This window comes from Poecilia formosa, unplaced genomic scaffold, assembly GCF_000485575.1.
Source record: "Poecilia formosa unplaced genomic scaffold, Poecilia_formosa-5.1.2 Scaffold98, whole genome shotgun sequence".
Classification (NCBI taxonomy): domain Eukaryota; kingdom Metazoa; phylum Chordata; class Actinopteri; order Cyprinodontiformes; family Poeciliidae; genus Poecilia; species Poecilia formosa.
In genome coordinates, this window is record NW_006800037.1 from 2,040,857 (window position 1) to 2,066,595 (window position 25,739).

Sequence of the window (25,739 nt, forward strand, 5' to 3'; positions counted from 1 at the left end):
TATGGTGATATTTTTTGCTCAGTGCGATGTATTGCAACATTTAGCATGTCGTAGGTGCCTAATATGGTTTTTAATACAGCAGACATGTCCTTTAGTTTGCATAATTAAGAATACACTTCAAACGAACGTATTAACTCCTCAAATGCGCAGGAAAACGATCAAATATCGACACACAGCAGTGCAAATCTGCTGTCCAGTTGTGTTAGAAATAAAAGTAAAACAAAATGTTTGCGGTCCGTGGTTTCGCTCGGACCGGGCTGAAACGTGAAGCAGTGAGCTCCTGCAGCGGCCGAAACTTTATCCGCAGTCTCTGCACCCTCAGTCGTAACACCGCAAAGCCAAATGAATTCAACAATAGTCTACTTCTGGGTTGGTACTTTCAAAATAAAGTTAGTTAATAAATTAGTTAATAAATTAACTAATTTGTTTTGCTTTGTTTGTTTCGTTTTTAGGTCTTAAGGGAATTACAACGATGGATCCTGAACGTGAGAAAGATCCAACCATCTGGAAGCTTTCACGAAACAAAAAATACAAACTGAAGCATGACTGAAGCAGTCAGGAGCCATTTATATGTCACCAGCTGTCACAGTTCAGAGTCCCCTATTTACTTTGGAACAATAAACCCAGGGTGTGACCATTATCAAGACAAGAACCACGTACAAAACTATTCTGCCTCATCTTTGATCGCCGCATACTCTTCAATTTGTTGAACTTTCAGTCACAGTATACGTGGAACTATTCCTTTTTTTTTTTAGCAAATTGAAACAGCAGCATTTGTTGTAACTGAATAATAAACTAATAAATAAACATAAATAATAAGTAGTAACAATCATCATTACTTTATTCTAAAAAGCAATTAACAAAACAAAACAGTTATTCTAAATTAAACAACAAAGCAGCTGGAAAAGAAAATAAATGTTACGTATCAGGCACGTCATTATTTCAACCACTCTGTTCCTGGTAGATTATGTGGATTGACTGCTTATGAACTCCTCAGCTCAGCATTTGAAAAGCTTGGATGCTGTATATCACTGTGACCTGATTTTTTTTTTTATGACTGACTGTCATAAAAATAAAAATAAAAAAACAGTCAGCCATTATTGCTCCACTTTCTATGCTACAGCAAATTGTCCCTTTTTTTCTGACTGCAGACTTTCCCACTTGCTGGTTTTCATTTTATAAATGAATCTACATATTTACATCTACATATTTATGATCAGTTTTGCCTAGAAATTTCAGCCATTTACAGCCTACACTCTCAGGACATCATAGGTCAGAAATGATCTTGATAAAAAGGCTTTTAAAGATTTCCACCCCTGCCACCTGGAATAATTTGGAGAGGAACTTAAAGTTATCATGTCTTGTTCCTTGGGGTAATTTAAATCAATTCCAATGACCGAGAGATCAGCGCTCTTGTTCTTCTGAAACTGCCCTAATGTGTAATTGTGAGATTTTTCTTGGTTGTGTTTTTTGTGTATTTGGTCTTGTATTTTAGATTTTATATGTGTTTTATGCTGCTGTCACTCTTGGAAAAGAGATTCTTTTAATCTCCATCAGTTACTTTTCCTGGTTAAATAAAGAACACACACTATGGCTCACTGAATGGAAGCCGTACGCTCTTATTGTGGAGACGGGTTTTGCGTGTTTTCCGCTTAAATTTGCTGCGCTTCACGCTGCGCGCATTCCAGTTTCACAGAGCGCTCAACGGATCAGGGGAGACGGCGCATTCCTGTGTAGGCGCGGCAGACCTTCCAGAGCGGGTTGACCGGGAGAAAGACGCTGAAACCCGGCATCAGCTGGAGGGAATGACGGCAGGTGTTCGCGGGTAGCTGGCAGGAGGAGAGAGGAGAGAGGAGAGGGGAAGACTGGGTGGGAAATGGATTGCGTAAAGCAGTCGGAGCCTGTGCCTGTACCATCTCCAGGAAGTTTGAAGCTCTGATTGGAGGTAAGGAGATACGCTTAAGTAGCTGAAGTCCACCTTGGCCTTTAAAAGAAACAGGATAATTAGGTTCGCTCTGGTTGTTTGTCTAAAATAAACGCTGTAAAAAGCTTCAAAGTTAAAAACACAACACCACTGTAAAGGTTTTAAACGGTTTAAAGTGAACCGAGTCTGTATAGAGAGTTTTAATTAAATATCCTCAATGTGTGATGGAATAAATCATGGCAAGTTGAGTCAAAATTAAAGCGACGCCCTAGTTTATAACATACAATTATAAGTTCTGGTTTATAGCATGTGATTATTCTGGCAACAGGTGGATTTTATAAGTTTTGTCCATGGCGGGGTGCTGTGACTGGATCTACCGCACCTGCGTGTGCTGTCTGTCGGAGGATGAGAAGACCGCCATCGCTGTGGACAAAGAGATCAAGAGGATCCTCAGGCAGCAGAAGAAGAAGGAGAGACGAGAGATTAAAATCCTGCTGCTGGGTGAGTAACAGCAACGCCGCACCGGAGTTCAAACACACGACGGCACAAAATCAAAGCAAAAGGCACGAAGAAGAAAGTTACGGGCAATTGCGAAATGCAATTAAAGGATGTGGGGATGACGCCCAGGATTATCCTGTGTTCAGCCGCAAACTGCTCTGTTTGTTTGGCAGCTGCGCGAAATGAGGCTGAAACTATGTAAGGCATGTGTCACTTTGAGGGTATGTGAAGAATGATCTGGATTAGGCCTGGCTGTACACCTGAAAGCAGCGTTTGGACACACACATCCCTGAAATCTGTGTGCAAGGATTGGTTAAACAACTTGGGGTCCTGCTGACAGGGGCAGTGTTTCACCCTGATGATTAAATTTAGATAGATAACAAATTAAAAAAAAAAAAAAATGAACTGGTACAAACTGTTAAAAATAATTAGAGCTGAGATTACACGTGTGTGGCTCTGTGCTGTACATTGATACAAAGTTATGGCTGTTTTGAAGCTTTTGTCTTCGGTCAGCCGACGTTTCCTGATGCGATCGTTCTTCCTACTTGTAAACCAGAAAAGTTCAGGTTGGTTCTGAATATTTGGGCACATTTTTTGAAGCAGGAAATTTTTCTGCTAGGCCCTCTGTTATACTAGAATTTATTTAGAATTTAAATACAGCTAAAAAAAATATTTACACAGACAGACGTTTAATCAATTTGATGTTATTTTGATCTGTTTTTCCTACATGTTTTTTAATGCTCTTTGTGATTTTATCTGCGAAAGGTGCAATGCAAATACAATTTTAGTTACTTACTTCAAGTGCTTTCCATGTCTGGATAACTTAAAACAAAATTAAAAATTTGAAAAAGCAAACATTTGCACACTTGAGGCGCTGTCTCTTTTTGTCTCAATGTTCTGCCCATTAACCTGTCCTACTATTTGTCCCATTTAGTCTTCTCTCTGTCCACCACTCCATTAATCAATCTTTATATTTATACATTCGGCTCTCTGTGCAGTTTTCCATCTACCAATGTATAATTTTTTAGCCATCTGTCTGTCGATTTCCCCATCCTTGTTCCATCCATTCATTAATCTTTCCACCCTTTCTTTACAACCGTCTGTCTCTCCATCCATCCCGAAAGAAATAAGAAATGTGTAGGACTCCTGGTTGTGGTGCTCAGAAAAGATTCCCCAAATATGTGTCCGTCATAGCTTCACTATTTGCAGTTTTTCCGACATTTTGTTAGATTGTTTTCTAATTGTTTGCTGATGTAAAGCTCTGTAGAAGAAGATATTTACGATTTCTTTGAGCCTTTAAGCTGAAGACTACTTCTTTGTACTATTGTCAATATTAATGAGTGATGTCAACTTCTGCTCCATCTACATTTAGCAGTATTGTTTGTCTTTATTATGACTGTCAGAAAAAAGACTGAGAAACTTGAATACATTAATTTGACCCATTGAAAGTAGCATAACTCACGTGTGAAATGACGCACCAGGGTTGTATTTCTGTCCAATATTAGCAAGCTAAAAAGATAACAGGAATGAACCAGGATTAGGGAAAATCCTGACACTGTAGAGATCCTGTAAACAATAACATCAAATTATTTCCCAGTCTTATTGGCCGAGTGACTGTGTGACGAGACAGAAAACAAATGTTTGTTTAAGGGAACAGGGCTGTCTGTAAAATCTTGATAGCGTTTCACACAACTTCCTGCTGCTCGGTGAATCATTCTTGGAAGGTGTTGTTTGGGAAGCGCAGCAGCAAAAATTAACAAGTTCGGAGATCGTCTCCGGCTTGAAGAGGTCGTTTTGATGAGACGCTGTAGATCCTGTCGATAAACTGTGCTGGTGTCATGTTACGGATTGCCAGTCCCTTCATTCCTCTGAATAAAAGCCATCACCCAAAAGCATTTTATTGATATTTCATGTGTTGTTTCTCAGTTTGCTTCGAGGAACTCGTTGAATAATTGGTTTTCTTCAGAGCTTTAATGAGGCTTTTAAATGGCCTGGTTATCAGCTCATATAAACATCACTTAGTGTGTAGTGACATGCAGCAAAAATAAAAAATTAAGGTTTGAAATGTGAAATATAACATTGCCTTTAAGATCTATTGTTCATAAAATCTTTAAAACGCCTGAGTAATTGTGATGTTTTGTTCTAAAAACTGAAGACTGAATGCTGGATGGTCACTTGTGCATTTATGTCATTTCCCTCCTATTTTTTTTTATATTTTACATATTAAAGCATACACTTTACATGAAATGAAGCAAACCTTTTTTTATCACGGTTTTATTTTTTTTACATTGCAAAAATGTAATTTTAACATGGTGGAAACGTTAGTCTCACGTTTCCACCATGTTTGTACCTCCATTTTTTTTTTACCCTTGAATGTAAACTACTGGACACAAGTTTATTGTATTCATCAGTGTGTGAATGTTCGTAAATGGGTGAATGTGGTGTAAAGCACCGTAGGGACTTCTGGACTTGTTAAAGCACGATACAAGTACAGACGATTCACTATTTATACCCAAAATCTGTCAGAGGAGTGAATCATTTTGGGCTCAATTGTACTAAAGCAACCTGCTCATAATGAAAATGCTTAAATCTTGTGGACAACATGATTTATTGGTAAATTATTATTTGAAAACGGTACTGCATTCCAATTATTTAGTTTCTGATCCTCATTTATATCAAATTACGATTAAAATTCAAGCCAAATTACTGCTGGTAGACATTTTTTACAGCGATAAAGCCACATTTCCTGAAAAAGTCCAACCTGAAACAATCAAAACCACAAAATATACCGGCTGGCAACGGAGTAAGAAAATGTCTGAAGGATGAAGAACGTAGCAGTTTGTATTCGGTCTGGACACTTTGACCTGCTGTTACACTTCAAAGTCTCCACAGAAATATTCAAAGTAATTTACTGCTGGAATATGAACCAGTGGTTAACAGGAGGCTGAACACGGAGAAGCTACAGAAAAATGGGCAGAAAAGATGACAGGGATTATAAAATGAGGAGGAATCAGATGGAACCTGTTTCCCTGGGGAAATGCATGTGGTGGAGGACGACACTGATTTCCTCTTAGACCACATTTTACACCGGAAATGCAACGTTTAGAATCTGCTTTGCATGCCCACCTAACGTCTCAATCAGTGTATCTGTTTTATATTTGTTTTCAATGTTAGCAGAATTAAGGAAAGAGAATGGCTCTGTGTTCTGGGTCACATAAAGTTCATGAGAGCAATAACAAGTCAGTTCACTGTATTTCTAGAACAGTGGTTCTTAACCTTTTTTGAGGTACCGAACCCACCAGTTTCATATGCGCTTTCACTGAACCCTTCTGTAGTGATAAATAAAATATGATCACAAATCAGAAAAAGGTTTCACAAATCCCAAACATGGTTTTAAATATTCTGCTTGAAGGGGGAGAATAATATAGTCCAGGTTTGAAGAGTCTAAGAGTTGTAGTTTTTTAATTAGAGCAGTTCTAGTAATGAAAGAGGTGCCAAAAAATGGTGAAAATCTAACTTTATTGAGTTTTCACAAATCAGAAAAAGGTTTCACAAATTCCAAACATGGTTTTAAATATTCTGCTATTAGAGCAGAATAATCTAGTCCAGGTTTGAAGTGTCTAGGTGTAGTAGATTTTAAACTACAGTCGATTAATGATGCGGAAGGTTGTGAAAAATTAAGTGGAATCGCCCTTTAGCTATCGGAAGCTGGAATTGGAAACCAGCTTCAGCTTCGTAAAAACGTAGGGAAACCTTGATATATCAAGACCTTTACTTCAGTGCCGTAGCGCATGGTGAGCAAGTACGAGGTGCTGGTTGGAGGGATCAGTCCATTTTAACAGAAAGAAACTCACAGAATATCAAGCCTTAGTATGAGCGTCCATCTGCAGTGACTGACTGGGGGACGAGAGGACAGGAAAGAGACCAAGTGTCCCACTTTTGTTCAGGTCTTCACAGCATTTTAACCTCATTTTCTCTGTCCCTGTTTTGAGTTAAGTTTTGTGAAATTTTAACATCAGAGACAGTCTAGTCAGAAGCTTCAGTCTAGCACACAAAAAAAAGTCCAGGTGTGCATAAGGTGAGATAAGATCTGTTTGACAAGTATTATGAGAAACTGCAGAGTATTTGTGCCTGATGCTAAAGTCAGGTCATTGCCACTGTGATGTTTTCAGTTAAACAGGAATTAAAAAAAAAAAAAAGCAAAGATGACAATCAGTTTGTGATGTAAAAGGCTGAAGTTGTTTTGTTATTGTTCTGCTTCGCCGCCTCTTGGGTTGTTTTTATCTGCATAGATTAGGGTGATGGAAAGGCTTTCCAACCTGACGCGTCAAGAGCTCATCACCAAAAATATATTGTTCAAGTTCCACTGAAAACATTCAAAAAGCTGATCTGCAAATACCTGATTGCTGTAGAACCAGTAAAGACTTTTCAGAAATATATATATATATATTTTTTTTCCAAATTCTTTTTGCATTGCTTTATTGTCTGTAAAGGATGCTTGTCTCCGAAACAAAATTCCCTGTTGAAAGAAAATATCTTAAAAGTATTTTCAATCTAAATCTATGTACGTGAATAGTTTCAATCAAACTCAAAGTGAAATAATAGAAAAAAACACTTGAAAATTCAGTTTCTAAACCTCCTCTACTTTTGAGTGGTCCAGTCAGACTCACACCAGGCGCCACAGTCAGGTTTGGAAATCAAAGTCTTTTCCTTACAGTGTAAACATCTCCGGCCAGACAGTCATGGAAGATACGATAAGAGAAGATAGGACTTGACTTTATTGACCCCACAGCAGGGAAATTCAATTGTTAAAGCAACTTGCAAAGACAGAAAAAAAAGTGCAGGGCTCTTCTTTAGTCTCCTCTCCTGGTTGGAGCTGCCTGCTCCCCAGCAAACAACAACAAAAACGAATTGGAAAGGCAACAACAGGCTTGTAGAAAGTCATTATTAGAGATGTGCTCACTCCAAAGACCCTTCTCGCGTAGGGGATCTGAGTTGTGGGACCGATTCAGTTCACTGATGAAGTGAACAACCAGGTATTAAAAGGAAGGGAAGGGAAACCTGAAGCAACAGAACCTGAAGGCGCTGCTTCTCTCTTAATGACCGCAAATCAAACAAAATGCATTTGAAACATTTGCATGATGTCACCTAGGTGGAGGCTGCTCAGACCTCATTAACCCGCAGCAGTGCTAATCATTGCGGTAGTGGGGGTAATGATATTTTTTATATCTTCGCTATCTTTCTGACTTTGCTCCCTCATAAAACCCCTCTTAAAATCCATAATAAAAGGGTTGCGTGAAGAAAACGCTGCTCAGCTCTCCAATGGAGACATGGTTCATTAGAGCCAGCTTTATCAAAAGCGGAAGCTTTTAGGTCTAATCTTATAAGTAAGAGTTCCTACCTTCTTTACTGAAACTGGAGATGCTCTCTGAAAACTAAAACCTCTTGTCTCTGACTATACAGCTCAATGTATACACACCCCAGGTCTGTGGGATTTAAACATTTGTATTTGAAAAGTAAATTCAAAATATTTTTTCACATGCCATCGTACCTTGCGCAATTCAAGTGCAAAACAAACAAACAAAAATGTATTAGAGGAAAGCATAGAAAAATAAAAAGCTGCAGTGAGCTGGTTGCTCATGTCTGCAGCCCCTTGGACCAGAATTTGTATTTATTTATTTATTTTTTTATGAATTTTGAAATAAAGTTCTGCTGATATAATAAGATATCCAAGCCATAGGACAACTTACAAAGAATCAAAAGGGTTTCATTGTATAAAGATATCAGTCAGGAGAAGGGTGCAAAAAGCCATAGCATTTATGTACCATTTCAGGGTGAAGGTAGGTGGCAGTAGTCACATAAAATATGTGACAAGAGAAATGTTGCAAATTTTGAATTTCTCAAAACTTGATGAGAAAATCAGTCTGAAACTAAACATCATGGCAAATGCTGTTGATTACTGAGCAGAAATGAGATCCTTTTAGTGCATATGTCTCCAATGGCAACAAAGACGTTTCTTTAAATTTGGTTTTTGGTAGAATAAATTTTGACCAATCAGAACTGATTGAGAGAAAATTTTAAAATTTCAAAATCTGGCCCTTTTTGTTTTTGGTTCATTGCATAATCTATTTGTCTAGAGCGTGGCAGAAAACCAGAGCAATGTATCATGTAAAAGAGAAGACATTACTACAGACATGGCTGACATTAATAATGGTGAAGGAATTAAATATAGCTCACTTAATAATCCTACTTATTACCAACCATTGCTATTGCTTCTTCAGGAACTGGAGAAAGTGGGAAAACCACCTTCCTCCGACAGATGAAAATCATCCACGGCCGAGGCTTCTCCGAAGAGGAGCGGAAATCCTTCGCTAAGTGTATCTACCAGAACATCTTCACTGCCATCAAAGCCATGACTGGAGCCATGAACACGCTCAGAATCCCTTACACCAGCCCTGAGAACGAGGTAGAGCCCCACACATAAATGTCGGCCAGCATAAATACGCATGGTTGCTCTTGGTTACACTTGAATGCTCACATATAAACACAGGTGTGAAGGCATCAGGTAAAAAAAAAAACACTTTAATGACTGATTGGATTGTGCATGCAATGAGAAAAAGGCATTTATGACTCAAACAAAAACACACACATCCTTTTGTGGTCGGAAAAAAGCCTGCAGCATCTACATGAAGACAGAGAGCTAATGGTTTCCTATTAGCTTCCTAATAGGAAACCATTAGAGGACTAAATAGGCAGAAAGTGTTGATCTGTCTTTCAATTTAAAGGAGTTGTCACAAGACTATTTCGAACTCGATACCGATACGACGAAAAATATTTGATACCGTTTTCAATACCGTGGGAACATTTTTTGAGTAAAGGCTTCTTCCTGGTTGAGAGTAAAACTATGATTAATGACAATATGACTAAAAATGTTTGATTTACATAGTTAGGGCACAACCAAAAATAATTGAACAATTAAGCTGAATTAGAAAAATATATGTATTTTACGTTGGACGTCACTGTTTGGAGAAAGTAGACAAGATAACATTTAGCGTCAATGTTATTATCCTTGTGTAGTTTTGATTCAGTTCTGCAATTTTAAAAATGTTATTAGAAATACTTATCTTTAGTTTTCTACTGTATGCATCCATTTGACTGTCAATTTGTTCTACACAGCATATTATTTTTACAGCATAAACAAGGATCTGCTACATGCAAATGTATTTAGCAGCACCCTTGCGCAATTTCTGTCTTTCTGATAATTTGTCAGAACAGCAGCAAGGTAGTTTGCTCTTGTCTGTTTTATTGTTTTAAAACAGACAATATTTAGCAGACGGTCGTCCACTGATTAACATCTTGCTGCATTAATTTGTGCCGCAGACGAGTGGTACCGACTGGGTTGTTTGTGTCCAGGAACTTAATATTTAAGCAGATATTGTTAGGTTTTGTTGTACAGGAGGTTTACTGCGTCACTGCTGCAGATGCAGGAGTTTCACTGAACTTGTCCAGTTGCTCTCAAACGTCAGTGTTGCAATGTCAGCATGTGGGATCCTCTGCGTCATGGAGAAATAATCTCCAATCAGCCGGAAAAAGAGCGTCGCTCAGGTTTTCCTGGACGTACTTGCAATGTTAGCAGGGTTTGAAACTTGCTTGCAGTTCTTTGGCAAATGAGTATCTCTGAATCGTTTATTTTTCTAGTATCAATTATATTGAGAGATCGATAATTGTCGTCGTAGTCCATGTCTTTGCAAGCATCTGAAACGCTTCTCTCCCCGTCCGATGTTTGCTCTCTAGAGGTTCGCCAGGTGGCTGCAGGATGTGAACACGATGCACATCGTCCACCTGGAGAGGAGATACGTGGATGCCATCCGCCGCCTCTGGTCAGACCAAGGAATACGGATCTGTTACAGCCGTCGCTGCGAGTATCAGCTCCTGGACTCCACCGAGTAGTGAGTAAAACCAAAACATGCTTATTCTGGAGGAGAAAAATGAGCTGCAGTCAGTGTGACTGGACTGGGAATGAGAGGTAGTGGCGTGATGAAGTGCCTCTGCAATGTCAGAAATGTGAAAAGTCTTACCAGAAGACTGCGCCTCAAAGTATGAATACCACGTTAAGAAATGGTTGTTTTAGTAAATTTACTGGTGTCACAACTATTTCCCCCTGGAGTGATAAAACGTGAAAGTTTTTTTTTTTTTTATTATTATTACTGTCTGCCTTTGATAAGTATGGTGTAGGAACAGTGATGCTGTGGGCATTTTCTGGGCACCAATAACAACTTTTTGAAAAAGCAGGACATTGACACAAATCTGAGTACTAGAAAACTGGTCATCATTCAATGTGTATGACCAAATCAAAACAAAAATGTTTCACTGGACACAAAATTAACCTTCTTCAATATCCTCCATGTCTCCAGACTTAAACCTTTAGAAATGTAGAAATAAAGCAGTAATTAATTTTGTATTAACCTCAAAAACAGAGATTTAAAATACATCATACTGGATCTTCGTGGACTGAAAATGATGGGAATTTGTAGTTTTGATTCATAGATCTATTAAACATATTAGTTGTTAGGAAAAAAAAAATCATAATCATGCTTGCTTATTTTGGAAACTGATTATCAAATTAGATATTAACAAATAGAAACACATTTAATTTCTATGTTTGAATAAATTTGATTCAAAATTAATTGTTTATTCTTTTTGGTTTTCGATTTCTGAAATGAAATTTGAGTCTTCTTCTTTTCTTTCCCAGTTTCACCCCGAGAAGCAAAACCGTCACAGATTTGCTGTGTGTTTCAACACTACAGGGCGTCTTCCTGAGCCAACTCTGTGTTTTTGTGGGATCACGCAGCTCTAAATGTCAGAGTGCAGAGTTTACCGCCTGTTTCTCGTCACGGTGTAACGTATAGCAGTAGGTGTGAGCCCGACGCTCAGAGGATCAGAACACAGCCCGGGTCCGGCCGGTTCTCTTTAGTCCCTCTTTGCTATTGCTGCGCCGTCCTGTTTTCCCAGCAGCTCTGTCATCGTGATGTGTGCTCGATAAGGGACAGTCGGTCAACACTGGCTAATGACAGCTTGTTTCAACAACGGCCATAAAGATGCTGTTTGCACACAGGTCAACGTGGGCTCTCCCCACCCGCCTCTTGTGTTTTTTAATCACACTTCTTCTTCCCTCACCAATTCATCACTTGTCTCCTGTTACTATCAGTTTGTCTTACAAAAGCTTCATGTAAAGCAAACAGCGGCAGGGTTTTCATCAAGTCTCTCTGTCTTTCAGCTACCTGAACAACTTGGAGCGGATCTCGGCCCACGATTACATCCCCACGGAGCAGGACGTGCTGCGTGTTCGGTTTCCCACTACGGGCATCCACGACTACTCCTTCACCATCAAGAACATCACGCTAAGGTGGCCGGGCCTCACATTACCGCCCTCTCACAGGGACAAATCCAATACCAGCGCTATTCACGGAATACTGTTGAGGCTTTGTCTGCTCGCGTCTGCTTGGACACAGTAGGATCACGTTTCTAATTGCCTCTCTGCAGAGTTTGTGCTGAGAGGTGAAGTGTCCATTTTGTGTTTGATTTTGATCCAAATCCCACATATGAGGGTTTCTACCATTAAAGGTTTAAACCTTCACGGGCGACACAAACACCGAGCAGCTTTAAAAGGGAATGAGTAGCCCGTCCTGGACATATTTTAAACATAATTCTTATTTTTCTTGTTGCTAGCTTTTTTCCTGTTTTTATATTAGATTTATTTATTTATTTTTTTTTTTGAAAACTGGAGGAGGTGTCTGCTTCCCTTCTGACACAGCGAACGGTCGGAGGCGTCACATATCGTCAGTGTGAAGAACGTCCTAAATTCGCCGCCTGGTTTTTTGCAGCTTCGTCAGAGTTTGTAGGCGTGAGAATGATCTGTGAGAACTGGGACAGTTCCACACAATACATTGTTTTTCTGCCCCAATAATTAATGACACGATTCTTAAATACAACTTGACTGGTTTAAACAGCGACAAAAAAAGAAAGTGTCAAGAAACAATGTTTGTTCTTAGTACTGTATGCCACGTTTCTGGTTTTCAGTCAGCAGCAGGGCTTTTTCTTTTTTGTGTGTGAATTTCCTTCCATATTGGCTGAACATTAAAACACCATAATCCATAATCAATGCTGTTAATCAAATGAAATTAGCAAAAGCAAAATGTGAGATGCATTGGTGAAAAGAATCTAAGTTCCCTGTGATCAAACACTTTGCTCACAATGTTTTTAAATCATTTTCTCCAATCAATGCTATTTATGCCATTTCTATCAATGAAGACCTTTTGTTTAACTCTCCCTTTCTTTTTTCTCTGCCATGATTATGTAAAACCTTCCTTCTTTCCTTCATTTTTGTTTAAGCTTTTCTTTGTTTTATTCTTTCTCCTTCATTCTTCTTTCTTTCTTTTTTAGTTTTCTTTTCATGCAACATTTGCCCTTTCCTCATCCCCTCCTATTGTTTTCTTGCTCTTCCCTTTTTCCTTAATTTTGCCATTTTATTTTTTCGTTCCTTCGTTGTGTCCTTACTTCCCTCCTCTGAATCCCTGCCATTCTATCTTCTTTTCTTTGTTATTTTGTATTTTAGTAACTGTACCTTTCATACTTTGTTTTTGTTTCTTCATTGATTAATACATTTTTTTATTTCACTCCTACCATTTTCGTTTCTAAAATTTGGTCCTTTCTCTCTTCTGTGTCCTTTCCTACGACCGCCTTACTCCGTTAGTTTGACGACTTTAACCACTGATCAACTCTCCAGGAGAGTTTTTTCGTGTTCTTCAAAACCCTCAGAGTTTGAGTTCATTTTTCAGTCCTCAATAAGTCCTTCACAGTGATGCAGACAGGCTTTCTTTATCTTCCCTTCTCTTTCTTCTTCCCTCCCTCAGGATTGTGGATGTTGGCGGCCAGAAATCGGAGCGTCGGAAGTGGATCCACTGCTTTGAAAACGTGACCTCGCTCATCTTCCTGGCCTCCCTCAGCGAGTACGACCAGGTCCTGGAGGAGAGAGAGACCATCGTAAGAAGAGTTTGCTCTCTTCGCCCTTCACTCTGTTAGCTCAAGCAGGAAGTGGATAATATAAGAGCTATTTTATGAATCCATTTCTTCTCTCAAATCATATTTATATCATATTTCCAATGCATATCTGCTGCATTTCCTTAATTATGGAGACTCGGAAATGGTTTCGGCTTTAAAAGCAGATGCTTCAGATGATTAGAGCAGTGTTAAAAGTTTTGATTATTTGAACTGTTTGTGATGTTGAGCTTTGGGAAGCATTTGAAAAGTCGGAATGAAATATTCCATCAGATTTTCAGGATTTTGCAAAAGGCCTTTATTAAAACTCTGCTTTATTTGCACATTTTATACTTTGTACTTCACAAACTTTTCTGTGTTTATCTGTCCTAGACCTGGAAGGACAAGGGTGCAGAACTCAAAAAATATTTTACAGATAAAAAAAACTGAAAGTTGTTGCTCATTTGCATTTGGTCCTCTTTATTCCAAAACCCTGAAATAAAATACAGTTGAAGTAATTGTCTTCAGAAGTCACCTCGTTAGTGTGTTCTTTCCAAGATACGAGAAGCAGAAAGCTAACAGTGGTGGCGGCGTCATGATGTGGGACATGAGCTGGAACAAGGAAACTGGTGAGAGTTAAAGGGGCAATGAATGAAGCTAAATATGTAGCAGCCTTTAGAGAAAACTCATAAAAGGTCACAGCAGATTTCAAACCGAGGTTCGTCTTCCAGCAAGTCAACAAAATCAAACACACAGCCAGCCGTGACACTTTTTCCAGGTTTTAAGTATTAAGTTAAAAAAAATGTGGAAACAGATCAATTCATGTTTTGTTTATTTCCAATTTTATAACGTTTCATCAGTTAAAGCCTAAAAAAGAAAAGTTTTGTAGAAAACCTGAACATCATTTCCTGTTGTTGACAAGCAGACAAACGCCTCAGCACTTGACCCTCCTGAAATCTGACCCAACCAGTCCTAGAATGACCTCACAGGCTGAAGGACAAGTCAGACAGGATGAGGCTTCACCTCTTGTAGTTTTGTTGTCTTCTCTGCCTCCAGAATCATTAGTGTGTTTGTCTTATGTAAAATGTTTAAGTCTGACAAAAACTGTTCATAATCTATAATCCAAGACCAGCAGTGTATAAAAAAAAAAATCCCTAAAACACTGCAGATAATTAACACCAGGTCCTCAATAAGCCTAACTTGGATGCTTCAATAATAAGCAATTTACTAACACTTTACTGTATTACTGTGTTATTTATTTATTTTTATATATTTAGATGTAATCTGTAGTTGTAGTTCTTTGTTTTTGTAATTGCATCCTTCCTCCTGCAGGTGGCACTGTCGTACAACACACGTCCTGCTCTCCTCTCAGCCCCCTGGTGCTCTCTTCTTCCCTCCCATGCTACGACTAAACCTGTTGTCTCTCCCAGACTCTTTTTGGTCTCCCACAGCATTCATTAACCTCCATGTTGGTCTGTTGCTCATTTTCTTCCCTTTGCGCTTTGTTTAAATTATTCCTTCCTCCAGTTTCGCCCTCAGCTACCCAAAAAGCCAAACTTGCTGCAGCTCATGTTTTCTGGCTCCTTGTGAAAATTTGGTTATTAAGGGATAAGTGGAAAAGAAAAACATGTACGTCTTCTGCAGAACCAAAAACATGTTAAGCTGACTGTGTGTTCCTCAGAACCGCATGCAGGAGAGCCTGGCTCTGTTCTACACCACCATCCACTCTGCCTGGTTCCACAACACCTCCATCATCCTCTTCCTCAACAAGACTGACATCCTGGAAGACAAGATCCGGACGTCAGATCTGGGGAAATACTTTGACAGTTTCACAGGTTCGTTGTTCTAAGATGTGCTTTTGGTTTTCATTTACCGCCACAAATACAACGACGAGACTTTAACGGATGAAATTAGGAGTTCATCAGAAGAGATTAAGAAGTTTAGCAGCTGTGTTTTTTTTTTCTTTTTATTTAACAGCTGCTAATTTAACTCGTCTTATTTTGTGTGTGTGCTTGAGTTTGAGCGCAATCTGACATTACTAAACGACTGCATTTTTTCTTAAGCTTGCTGGAAAATGTTCAAACATCCAGAGCAGAAATTGCACCAGTGTTGAGTCAGAGACAGGTTATCAGTCAATTTCAGTGCCATCAGCGCGCGCAGTGGCAGCTGTTTATTCTCATCACAGAGCGGACAGGACCACTGCAGGGACATGAGGGCTGTGATGCCGTTTGTCCTCCGGTCAATTTGCCTCTGACTTGTAACCGTCTCATAATGTTCTGCAGAAATAATGAATTATTCACCAAAAATATTGACAAAGTGATTTCAGCCCCACTGCGACTCTTCCTCTTCCTCCTCCTCCTTTCTTTCTTTCCTCCTTTCTTTCTTTCTTTCTTTCTTCCTTTGCTATTGTCATAATCATCTTTCCTCCATTTCTGTTTTTACTTTTTGCCCCTTCTTTTATCTTTTTCTCCTTTCGTCACACTTTTCAGTCTTTATCTTTTACTTCTGTTCATATTTTTCTGTCCTTCTCAACATTTTCATTTCTCCTTCCTTTTTCTGTCTGCCTTCCCTTTTCCCTCCCTGCTTTTTTATTCCATAGTCCTTCCTCTTTCTTTTCTGTCGTCCATTTCCCTTCCTTCATTCTTCCCTTCTTTGTATGGTTGTTTGCTCGATCTCCCATTTTTCCTTACAGTCTTCGTTTTTCTTCCTGACTTTCTACTTTGTTTTTCTTTTCTCCATTTCCTTCCTATGCTCATTGCTCCTGTCCTTCCCTTTATATTTTCTTTCCTCCCCTCTTTTTTTCCTGTTTTATCATCCCTTTCTCCCCGCTTCCTTCTTGACTCGTTTTCTTCCTTTCCCTACCTTCTGCCTTTTAAATATTTTATTCCTTATTTTCTTACATTGCTCCTTTATTATTTCCTTCTTCCATCATTCATGTTTTGCTTTTCTCCTCCCCGTTCTACTTTTCCATACTTTATTTTGCTCTTTCCTTTCTTGTTTCTGCACTCTTCTTTTCACAGTCAGTTCTTTCTGTATGTTCCTCCTTACTTTTTTGCTTCTCTTCATTTTTGCTCCTTTTTTTGTTCCTTTTATCCCTTCATCTTTGCTGCTTTCCATTCCTGCATTTTTCTCTCCTTCCTTCTTCCACCCTTGCCTTCCCTCTTTATCTTCTGCCTTTCTTTCCTCTTTTCTTCATTCCTTCCTTCTCCTGTCTCCTCCTGCCCTCCGTCCTCAGTAATAAATGGTGCCTTCAGGTGCTCTTGATCAGCTTACCTTCGGTTCTGCTGGTGTAAAGAGGCTGTATGGCGTCTCATCGCTCCCCCCTCGACTCCATCACCTCCACCCTCTCTCCCTCTGTTTCCCTTGGCAACTACAGACAGGTATTTTGTTCCCTGCCAGCCCTGCACCACCACCCGAACACCCCACACCCCCCCTTCAGGTGTACCGTACGTATTAGGCGTGTGTTTGTGTGTCAGGTGGCTTAGGGTTAGACTTAGTGACTGTGAGCGAACACTTGTGTGCATCTGCAGTGCACCCACTGTGTTTCACCGGCAGCATTAGCACGGTAAAATAATGACTCATACAGGGTCAAGCTTCTTGATGTCAATTTAACCTTAATGACAACTCCGAGCAGCTCCTACCGCTGGCTGCTGTTTGCTGCTCATGCTGTTGTGTTCCTGTGTGGAGACTGCGTGGCCCTTATTACTGCGGCTGTAACTGCATTTGAAAGCACTGCTGTTAAGTAGCTTCGCTTCCCGACGCCGTTCTCTGACACTGAGAAACTAGATTTCACTTGCTCTTAAGCAATTAAAAACAACAATATAATGACAGTGTTTAATTCAGCCTCTAGTTACGGCGTTTTAGCCATTTCGCATCTTGCTTGTTTAGACTCATTAACTTGTCTGTTTGAACAGGACGCGCTACTCTGACCCGAAACATTTCACGACAAAGTCTACACACAAATAGATTTAAAATAAACAAAAAAGGCATTTTATTCATTATCTCTCCAGTCCTTGACCTTGAGCAGGACAGAAAATTGTGCAGCAGCTGCTGAGGAAATATTAAAAGTTAACAAGTTGAGGACAAAATAAGAATTGGAAAAAAATAAAATAAAAACGCTGAAAAACAATTAACGTTAAATGAAGAATATCTGAAATTCATGAGATGGGAGTTCATCCAGTCACCAGAGTATGTGTGCGAATAGGTGAATGTTTGTTACGTTTGGACTCCTCTGGACTTGATAAAGTGCTACACAGGCCATTTGCATGAGTCCACAGCATGTTTGGCACGTTGTTTCCACGGCGAAAAATATTTCCAGTCAAATCGTGTTTTCTTTCAATGGCTTCTGCTCTTCCGGGAAAACTTCCCACAAACTTCGGTCATGGACAATTTTTCCGAAAGTGCATCTGTGAGGTCAGACACTGATGTGGGGTGAGAATCCAGACTCTGTCCTGAGCTGGTTTCGATTGGCTGTGGTCAGTCAAAGGAAACAACTCGGTTCAATCCAGTCAAGTTTACATAAAACTCAACGTAAATTGTATTTGAGGAAAGTTTGAATTGATTTTGAAACCAAATGACAGCTCTGTGATACTGTACACATTTTCCCCTTATCCTACATAAAGTCTAAACAATAAGGAAAGAAAATGTTTACCTTCTGTTATTTTTAAATAATCGGTTTAACGATCAGTTGAAATATGCAATTAGAGTAAAACAATAATGAAAATAATTCTAGGATATGAATGGTTTTATCTTTGATTTTTAACTAAGTAGCTACAGAATATGAACATTATGAGGACGTTTTAAGGAATAATATCTTCAACGGTGCTACATGTGGGGTGACTGTGGCTCAATTCAAAATGTCGTACCTCCTTAAAGATGTTTTATTCAATCTAATGCCCCTAAAAAAACAAAAAAACAAAACATAAATGGTTTTCTGTGATGTATTTTGGCTTTTTAAACTCCTACTGGTACTCAACACAGATTTTTGTCTTTCCCTCCAACCGTCGTCTTGCAGGTGAGAAGCAGAACGCTGAGCTAGCAAAGCAGTACATCCTCAAAATGTACGAGCAGCGTTCCATGAACCAAGAGACCCGGGTGTGGAAGACCATGTACCCACACTTCACTTGTGCCACAGACACCAACAACATCCGCAAGGTTTTCACCGACATAAGAGACACGGTTCTGCTCAAGTCGCTAAGGGACTACGGAGTCCTCTGAACTGTCACTCAGCGGCGCGAGGCAGAAGGAGACGCGACGGGTTCCCCACATCCGTCAGGCTGACAGGACTGAAAGCAGCGACTGAACACTTTCTCACACGAAGAACTCTTTCCGTATGAAATCCTCTCCGACTGTCATGTCTTATGGGTTTTTAACGGAGCAGCAGGCGGGATTATTTCTTCTCTCGCATCTAGATTTCAGAACATGAAGATCTGTAATAAAAGCTGGAATCACGTAGTTTGAATCACAAACTGTGTTTATCGGTAGGGTTGCTTTACAAAAGAAGCGTTTGGGTCAAACGTTATGCATGTTGCTCTGTAAATGACGCTGAAGTAGAGACGCTATGAAGTACAGCATGGCCATTAGTGGTGGAGATGGGGTCATGCACTCCACTGCTGCGGTGCACACATGAACAGCTGCAGGTGCAGACAGATAACATAGGAGCCTGTAAAAGTTAATATTTTTCACCAAAATGTGAACTGTTAGGACAGATATTTATCGGAATAAGCTGTGTTTTTCTTTTAACAATCCATTATGAATCTTGGAAATATAATGTATCTCTACAACAAAGACCCCAAAGCAGGTCAAATTCTTGAAATAGAAGCTGCCGCACTACACTGAATTTGGCTGATGAATTTACTGCTTAATGTGTTAAAAGCTACACTGTCAAGCTGCTCAGATGAATGTTTTTTCCAAGCCCGTTTTGAGTTTTAAAAAGGCACTTATTGAGTTTTTCTGCTTCTGATTTCCAGTTTTATTTGAGGTCTGACTTGCCAATTCAAATCTGAACCCATTTTTCAATCTTTTCTTTGCACTTAAAAGAAAAAAAACGAAGAAATGGCAAAAATGCGTGCCAAAGTACATGTTTTGGTCGATGCACTAGGAGACTGAACATGATGGGATTTTATGTTTTTGAAGCATTTAGTGAATAGCCTTAAGAAAAGACTGATTTTTCAGTATTTGTTGTGTCAGGGGGAAATCAGCTGAATCCAACTTTGGGCGATTGATTGGTGCATCTGTGGTTTTTAGTGACGGAGGATAAACGCTATACGGACACAGTTTTTCAGGAGGGATTTATAGTTGACTTATGCAGAAGTCTACAGACTTACCTGTACCCCTGCGAAGGACGTGTACAAACCCTTATATTATATACATATTTAATTTAAGATAATATCTAAGAAAATGTATCATCCTGCAACTGAAAACTTCTGTTTTTTTATTGTTGTTTTTTTTTTGTTTTTTTTTGTTTTTTTTTGTGGTGACAAACTCTCCTGGTGAGTCCTGGAGTCGATTTATGGAAAAGGATCTCAACCCCACTGTCGAGCACGGTGGATAATCTGTGATGCTGTGGGCTCAGAAGAAGCTTGATGTCTGAAAATCTGGTGGACGTTGCCTGAAATCTGAATACTTTTCATCATTTGCTGGGAACACTCAATGTTATCTACTACACTTATGCTTCTTCATTTTATGGGCAGGTATGTTTTATCTCAGTGTTGCCAATTCATTATTGCTGCCTGGAGGTGCAAAAAAAAAAGCCTCCAATCTGTTAATCCAAGCTTTCAAATCTGTTTTTGGGTATTTTCTATGTATATAACTGAGAGAAAGTGAAATGTAGAAGTCTGTCAGTGGCTGAAATATGAAGTGGTGTCCTACTTGAAACGGTCAGATAATTGTACTCCCATACTTTAATAACATTAAAGGCTAAATAAAACAAGGTTAAAGTGTAATAATAACTCGGCCTCGTATCGATTTAAATTGTGTTTTTTATCTGTCGTATCAATTTCAAGAGTCCAAAAGTAGTAAAAAGAAAAATAATAATTTAAAATCAAAACTATCTGACCTGAATGTAAAGCTCATTGGAGCAGAGCATTAAAAAAACACGTTTCTGATTCTTTGCGATGCATTTGAGGCCCTCTGTGCATAACTGCTGTTTTTGATTCATTTGTAAGTCTTGAATTTGTGATAATTGTTTACCTGTTGGACACAGACTGTGACCAGAGAGTGTCGGTGAGTGACCTGCCCTCCTTTGGAGGCAGTAAAACATTTGTGTAGAGTCTGGTGGAGGAAGAATAAAAAACATGGTTTTTATAGTTAATATTAAAGAGAAAATCTGAAAACACTCACACACGCACTCTCACCTGCTTGCTTTTGTTTGTCTCCTTGCCTCTCTGCTCGGTGTCAGACACTCGCTTGATGCCGGGGGTTTGCAAACAGGAACGCTGCTGGATTTGCATTGGACTGACACACGCACGCAGCAGCCGTTTCCATATGTTGTGTATGTTTGTCTGTGGTGCAGACTGGGAAAACGACGCAGATGAGAAACCTTCCACCGTGGTGTCAGTGTGTGAAACCCCAGCGCCGCGTCTTCCGCTGGCAGGAGAAAAGCGGTTCCTCATTAGCGAGGGACAGATCACTTCTGCAAACAAAAGTCTGTCACTTTTCCCCTTCTGACTAAAAAACAACAACAAAAAAAAAAATGACACAACTACAAACATGCATACAAATAATCCCCAAAAGGCAACCTTAGACAGACTGTCTGGATGCCACAGAAAGCATGAGGAGGTCGCCACGGTGACTGTCATCTACACATGACTTGATATTCTCATGTGTTGGACCAAATCTGTCTGTCTGTGGGTAGATGTCTGTTTCAGACATGTGTTCATGCAAAATAATTGATTGTGTCTGCAGCCAGCTGTGTGTGTGCGTGTGTGTATGCGTGTGAGTGTGTGTGTGTGTGTGTGAATCAACAAGGATTTCTCTGTCGATATCTCTGAAGGGTGTAGAACCGTTTGATTTGTTCTGGAAATTAAATTCAAGTTTTCTCAGGAAACAGGAAAGAGATGATCAGGTATTTTAAGGCTTCCTGTCCCAACGAAATGCAAGGCACAAGCTCAATGTCATAGTTTTGTAAGGATGGAACAAAGTCCTATTTTCTAAAAGTGACAAAACTCAATCTCATCGTTTCAAGCAAAGTTAACCGTTTGATCAGAATGAGTTTTGTGTTGAGTTTACCCAGCAGGGCTCATAATTTCAAAGTTGTGGTATTCACTGGAAAATGACAAAAGACTCATTCATGTGTCTTCAAATAACCAAGCATTCATTACTGATGACGGCAAAAACAAAGCTCATGTAAGTCACATGAAAATCACTGTTTATTGTGAGACTAAAGCTGAGTTCTTCCAGCACTAAAAGCAGACATGAACGTCTGCTGTAATCCAGTCTATGAATTGTTTGTACACAATCCTTAATTGCATTAATAACCTCCAGTTGCCTTGTGTTCACACAGGCGCTGACGGGTACCGCTGTCAAAGAGTCTTATTACTATCTGGATAAATAGATGCTGAAAAAATTCTGATGGGAATTTTCAGGAATTGCATATCAGACGCTAACATGAATTATTCATCTGCTATCGCTATTCATTATTTGCAAAAATAAAACATTTTCATGTCGACTGATGAAGAACAAAGAGTGCACGGTCTTTCACTTGTTTCTCTCTGTTTTGTTGGGCAATCTTAAGCTCGGTTTTTGTAGAAAAGCAAAGATCGAGGTTCCAGTCTTTGAAAACAATATTCTACCACTGGCATTCAGTTTTCGTTATTTTTATTTGTCTTCTGTGTGACCCCGAGATGAACTTCTCTGACTCGGAACGTCTTAATGATCGGGAGGAAAAGACAACGTTGCTCAGGACTAAATCTCAACTAATATGTTCATGCTGGTCTCTCACCCTTCCATCAGTGCAGAGGTTTAAACTGGAATGGACACCCACGCACAAAGTGGGTGGTTTATAATTTTCATTTTATGCAGCCGGTCTCCTTCTTGTTGTGGACTGCTGCACACCGATAAGAAGTTCCTCCATTCCCTCTGCAGCTCCTCAAATCAAAGTGAATGTCTGCTTTTGCTTTCATCAAACGCACACGCAGGTGAAGATTCTCCAACCAACCCGTCTGGATTCACCGGTAACTCTGAAACACCTCCAGACCCAATTATGTTGATAATGTTCACCGGCGTGCAGACTTACAGTACGCTGACTGATTAAGGTTCTGTGCTGCTGACCGGTGTTTTCGGTGCTGCATTTGTAAGATTATTGCTGTCGTCGTGTTTTCCCAACCTGCTTCTTTTCTCTGCGACAACAGACGCGTCGTCCAGGGGCCCCTTTCAAAGCCGCTGCAGCATGAGAGGACAAAGAGAGAAGCTGCTTATCAGCACAAGAAATGAATCAATTTTCCAGCATGAATCACCTCTCGGCTTCCCAAAACAGCTCCAGCGTTTACAGCAGCAGATGGCCCTTTTGTAGCCAACATCTCGCTCACCGGGCTCTGGCCTCACACACACACACACACAGGATACCTGACTGCTGTGCATCAATCCCAATATTAAAAGACCTTGAACAGAACAGAGGTGTTTCATCTACTGCTAAGAAAGTTCAGATTTGTGTCAATTTAGTCAAAAGTAAAACATTTACAACAAGTACTTCGTATGTTATTTCTACTCTTTAAAGTCCGCAGTGCCTTGAATAACACTTGAATCCCTGCACATTTTGTCATAACTACAAACTTCAAGATATATTTTTATTGTGGTTTTACATGTCAGACTAAGAGGCACCATTGATTTTGTGGCACATCTTGTGTCCAGAAAGTAGGAACATCTTGTCATATCTTTGGAACAATTTTCTTTTATTTTGAACGTTTAAATAGCCAAACTAGGGAGTTGTTTTTTCATATAGAACCCTCCTGTTTTAAAGGTTTGGATGAGGACCAAAACGGCTGCAGGACAACGGCAGACGGACTGTGGAGTGAAGAACGAGGGACTTTATGACTGAAAACAACTTACAGAGAACTTTGGGAAACACACAAAAGAGTCAGGACACAAAACAGTCACAGGATAAAGGAAGAATCCAGCAGTGAGTGCAAAAAACCAAGGAGTATAAATGCTGTAGGGAGAGATGCGGTTGCGGCATGGAGACCAGGTGAGTTCAATCAACAGAAATCAGAGCAACTGGGAGAGAACAGAAGCAGGGAAGGAAGAATAATTAATGGAAGAAATCAGAAATATCACACAAACGAACAACAGAGCAAAAATCTAACAACAATAAACACAGAGAAACACAGAGCAAATCTATAAGAATGCAGAGAAACTAATAGAGCTAATACTCAAAATTAACTGTTTGATTAACACAGAAATATACACAAATTTACACAAGAATAAACTACGAAACTCTGCACAAATGAGACAATAGTAACTCTAAAATAACCTAAATAAAAATATAAGAAAGATTCAAAACATAAAACCCCAAAAGTTTACAATAAGAGTAGGATAGAATCAGATAGCACAGATTTATCCTTTATTGTTCCTGCTGGGGGAAACTTTCTTTGCTGCTTTGAAGGAGCAGCAAAGAAAAGTCATGAAGAGAAATCAGCTGAGTGGAAGTGAAACTTGAACATGAAACAACTGGAAAACTGTCTAAGTTTCCTATAATAAACCAGAAACCTAAAGCAGCCACTATTTAACCGAGTGAGACAAAGACCACAGAAGTACTTGGTGGGTTTATTTTTTTTTTACTGTAACTTATAGATCCCCACAAATGAGAAGCTGTAACAAAGAAGCTGATTCCTTTGTTTTTAATAAACCATAGATAGCTGTCAATACCAGAGGTCAGTCTGACATCTGAAAACAAAAACACTAAAAGAGCTTTTTGCCTGATTTCTCTCTGTTTGGCCACAGACAACCTTACAGTGCTGACGAGTTGTTTCGAAATGAAGCAGCATTAAAAGCAAATATGTAACACTTCTTACAAAGTCAAAGGAAAACCTCTCTCGGATTTTCCTCCTAAAACTGAGCTTTAAATGTTCCCAATATAATAAGCTTGAGACGGCCCTGTTCTGGTCCAGAAAATGTCATTTCTGGCTGTTTTAAGACTTTAATGTTGTAACCCATTATTAGTATTATTGTATAGGAAATAATTTAATTGCTTTGTGGGGAAAAAAGTCAATTAACTTGAATTCAAAGAAAGTCTGGAAGCAAAAACTGATTTTTATTTTTATTTTAAATGCTTGTTTTTTATAGAAATATTAAGGTGAAAAACTGAAAAAGGATGTCTACAGCAAAAAGCTAATTAAACATCCAAATCCTCAAAGGGAACTAAATGTTGGATGGAAATCTTTCAACTTGAGCTTATAATTAAAGAGAAGCTGTATATCAGTTGCATAAATAAAGGCATCAGTGAGATGTGCTGTTGAAAAGTAGATAAAGAAATGTTTAAATAAAAATAGAATCTGTGTATTTATAAAACACAAAGTTCATCACAATAAAAAGACAGACAATAATCAATAAAACACTTGGTTTGAACAAGAATGTCTGAAGTGCATTATCAAACACTTAATTTGACAAAAGGTGAAATATTCAGTATAGGGGGGAAATGTGCATAAAAGACAAAGAAGCACCATCAACCAAGAAAACACAACTTTAGCAACAACTGCCTGGATCCCAGCACAGAAATATGACGCAGAAAAGAGCAGAAATAATGTTACCGGTGACTGAAACACCATACGTGAAGAAAAAGTTGCATTTAAAATCCTCAGAAACAAAAATGAAAACGGACATTTTAATACTTAGCTTAGCACCACTCAGAGGTTTAACAATTATTACAAAGTAATTTAAAAAAAAAAAACCTGAAATGGCAAACAATTACAACAAAACCAGAAAGAAACTTGCTCCCTTTAGTACTCACAAAGACTTCTTGCATATTTCTGAACAAACAAATGTCAATTTCATAAATGAGAATACAGAAAACACAGAACACCTTATGCCTCAGGTGGGAACCAAACAGGGAGTAGCTGATTTCATAAAAAACAAACAAACAAACAAACAAACAAAAACAGTTTTACCTTCTTAAGGAAAATTTATATCAGTGCTCCATGGAGGCACAATTCAGTCATCAATAAGATATGAAGCAACAGATATCTGGGTGATTTTACTGTAGACCCACAGCTGTATAAGACCTCCTGCATTCCCACTGTATTTATACTGTATTTGCATAACATAACTTTATGACCATCACTGCTGT

General features: G+C 39.1%; 1 protein-coding gene and 1 long non-coding RNA gene across 2 annotated transcripts; one reads left to right on the plus strand and one right to left on the minus strand.

Annotated features, from left to right (window-relative positions):
• The first annotated feature begins 1,675 nt into the window (after nucleotides 1-1,675).
• On the plus strand, nucleotides 1,676-19,483 carry LOC103142610 (guanine nucleotide-binding protein subunit alpha-11-like). Its single transcript, XM_007558756.2, has 8 exons — nucleotides 1,676-1,945; nucleotides 2,253-2,425; nucleotides 8,704-8,888; nucleotides 10,217-10,371; nucleotides 11,700-11,828; nucleotides 13,336-13,465; nucleotides 15,141-15,294; nucleotides 18,474-19,483. The coding sequence occupies exons 2-8, from the start codon at nucleotides 2,275-2,277 to the stop codon at nucleotides 18,674-18,676; spliced, it is 1,107 nt and encodes a 368-aa protein (XP_007558818.1). The 5' UTR covers nucleotides 1,676-1,945; nucleotides 2,253-2,274; the 3' UTR covers nucleotides 18,677-19,483.
• Nucleotides 19,484-19,932: 449 nt separating this feature from the next.
• LOC107836951 (uncharacterized) lies at nucleotides 19,933-22,488 on the minus strand. Its single transcript, XR_001662923.1, has 3 exons — nucleotides 22,401-22,488; nucleotides 20,815-21,046; nucleotides 19,933-20,731 (listed from the first exon to the last, which is right to left on the minus strand). It is a non-coding gene; the product is annotated as an uncharacterized LOC107836951 (long non-coding RNA).
• Between the last annotated feature and the right edge of the window lie 3,251 nt (nucleotides 22,489-25,739).

What these genes read in the sequence shown, in the direction of transcription:
- LOC103142610 (XM_007558756.2), top strand. Translation starts at nt 2,275, where the DNA reads ATGGCGGGGTGCTGTGACTGGATCTACCGCACCTGCGTGTGCTGTCTG. An exon ending in GATTAAAATCCTGCTGCTGG is followed by an intron (nt 2,426 to 8,703) that starts GTGAGTAACAGC and finishes TTGCTTCTTCAG; the next exon opens with GAACTGGAGAAAGTGGGAAA. An exon ending in ATCAAGAACATCACGCTAAG is followed by an intron (nt 11,829 to 13,335) that starts GTGGCCGGGCCT and finishes TCCCTCCCTCAG; the next exon opens with GATTGTGGATGTTGGCGGCC.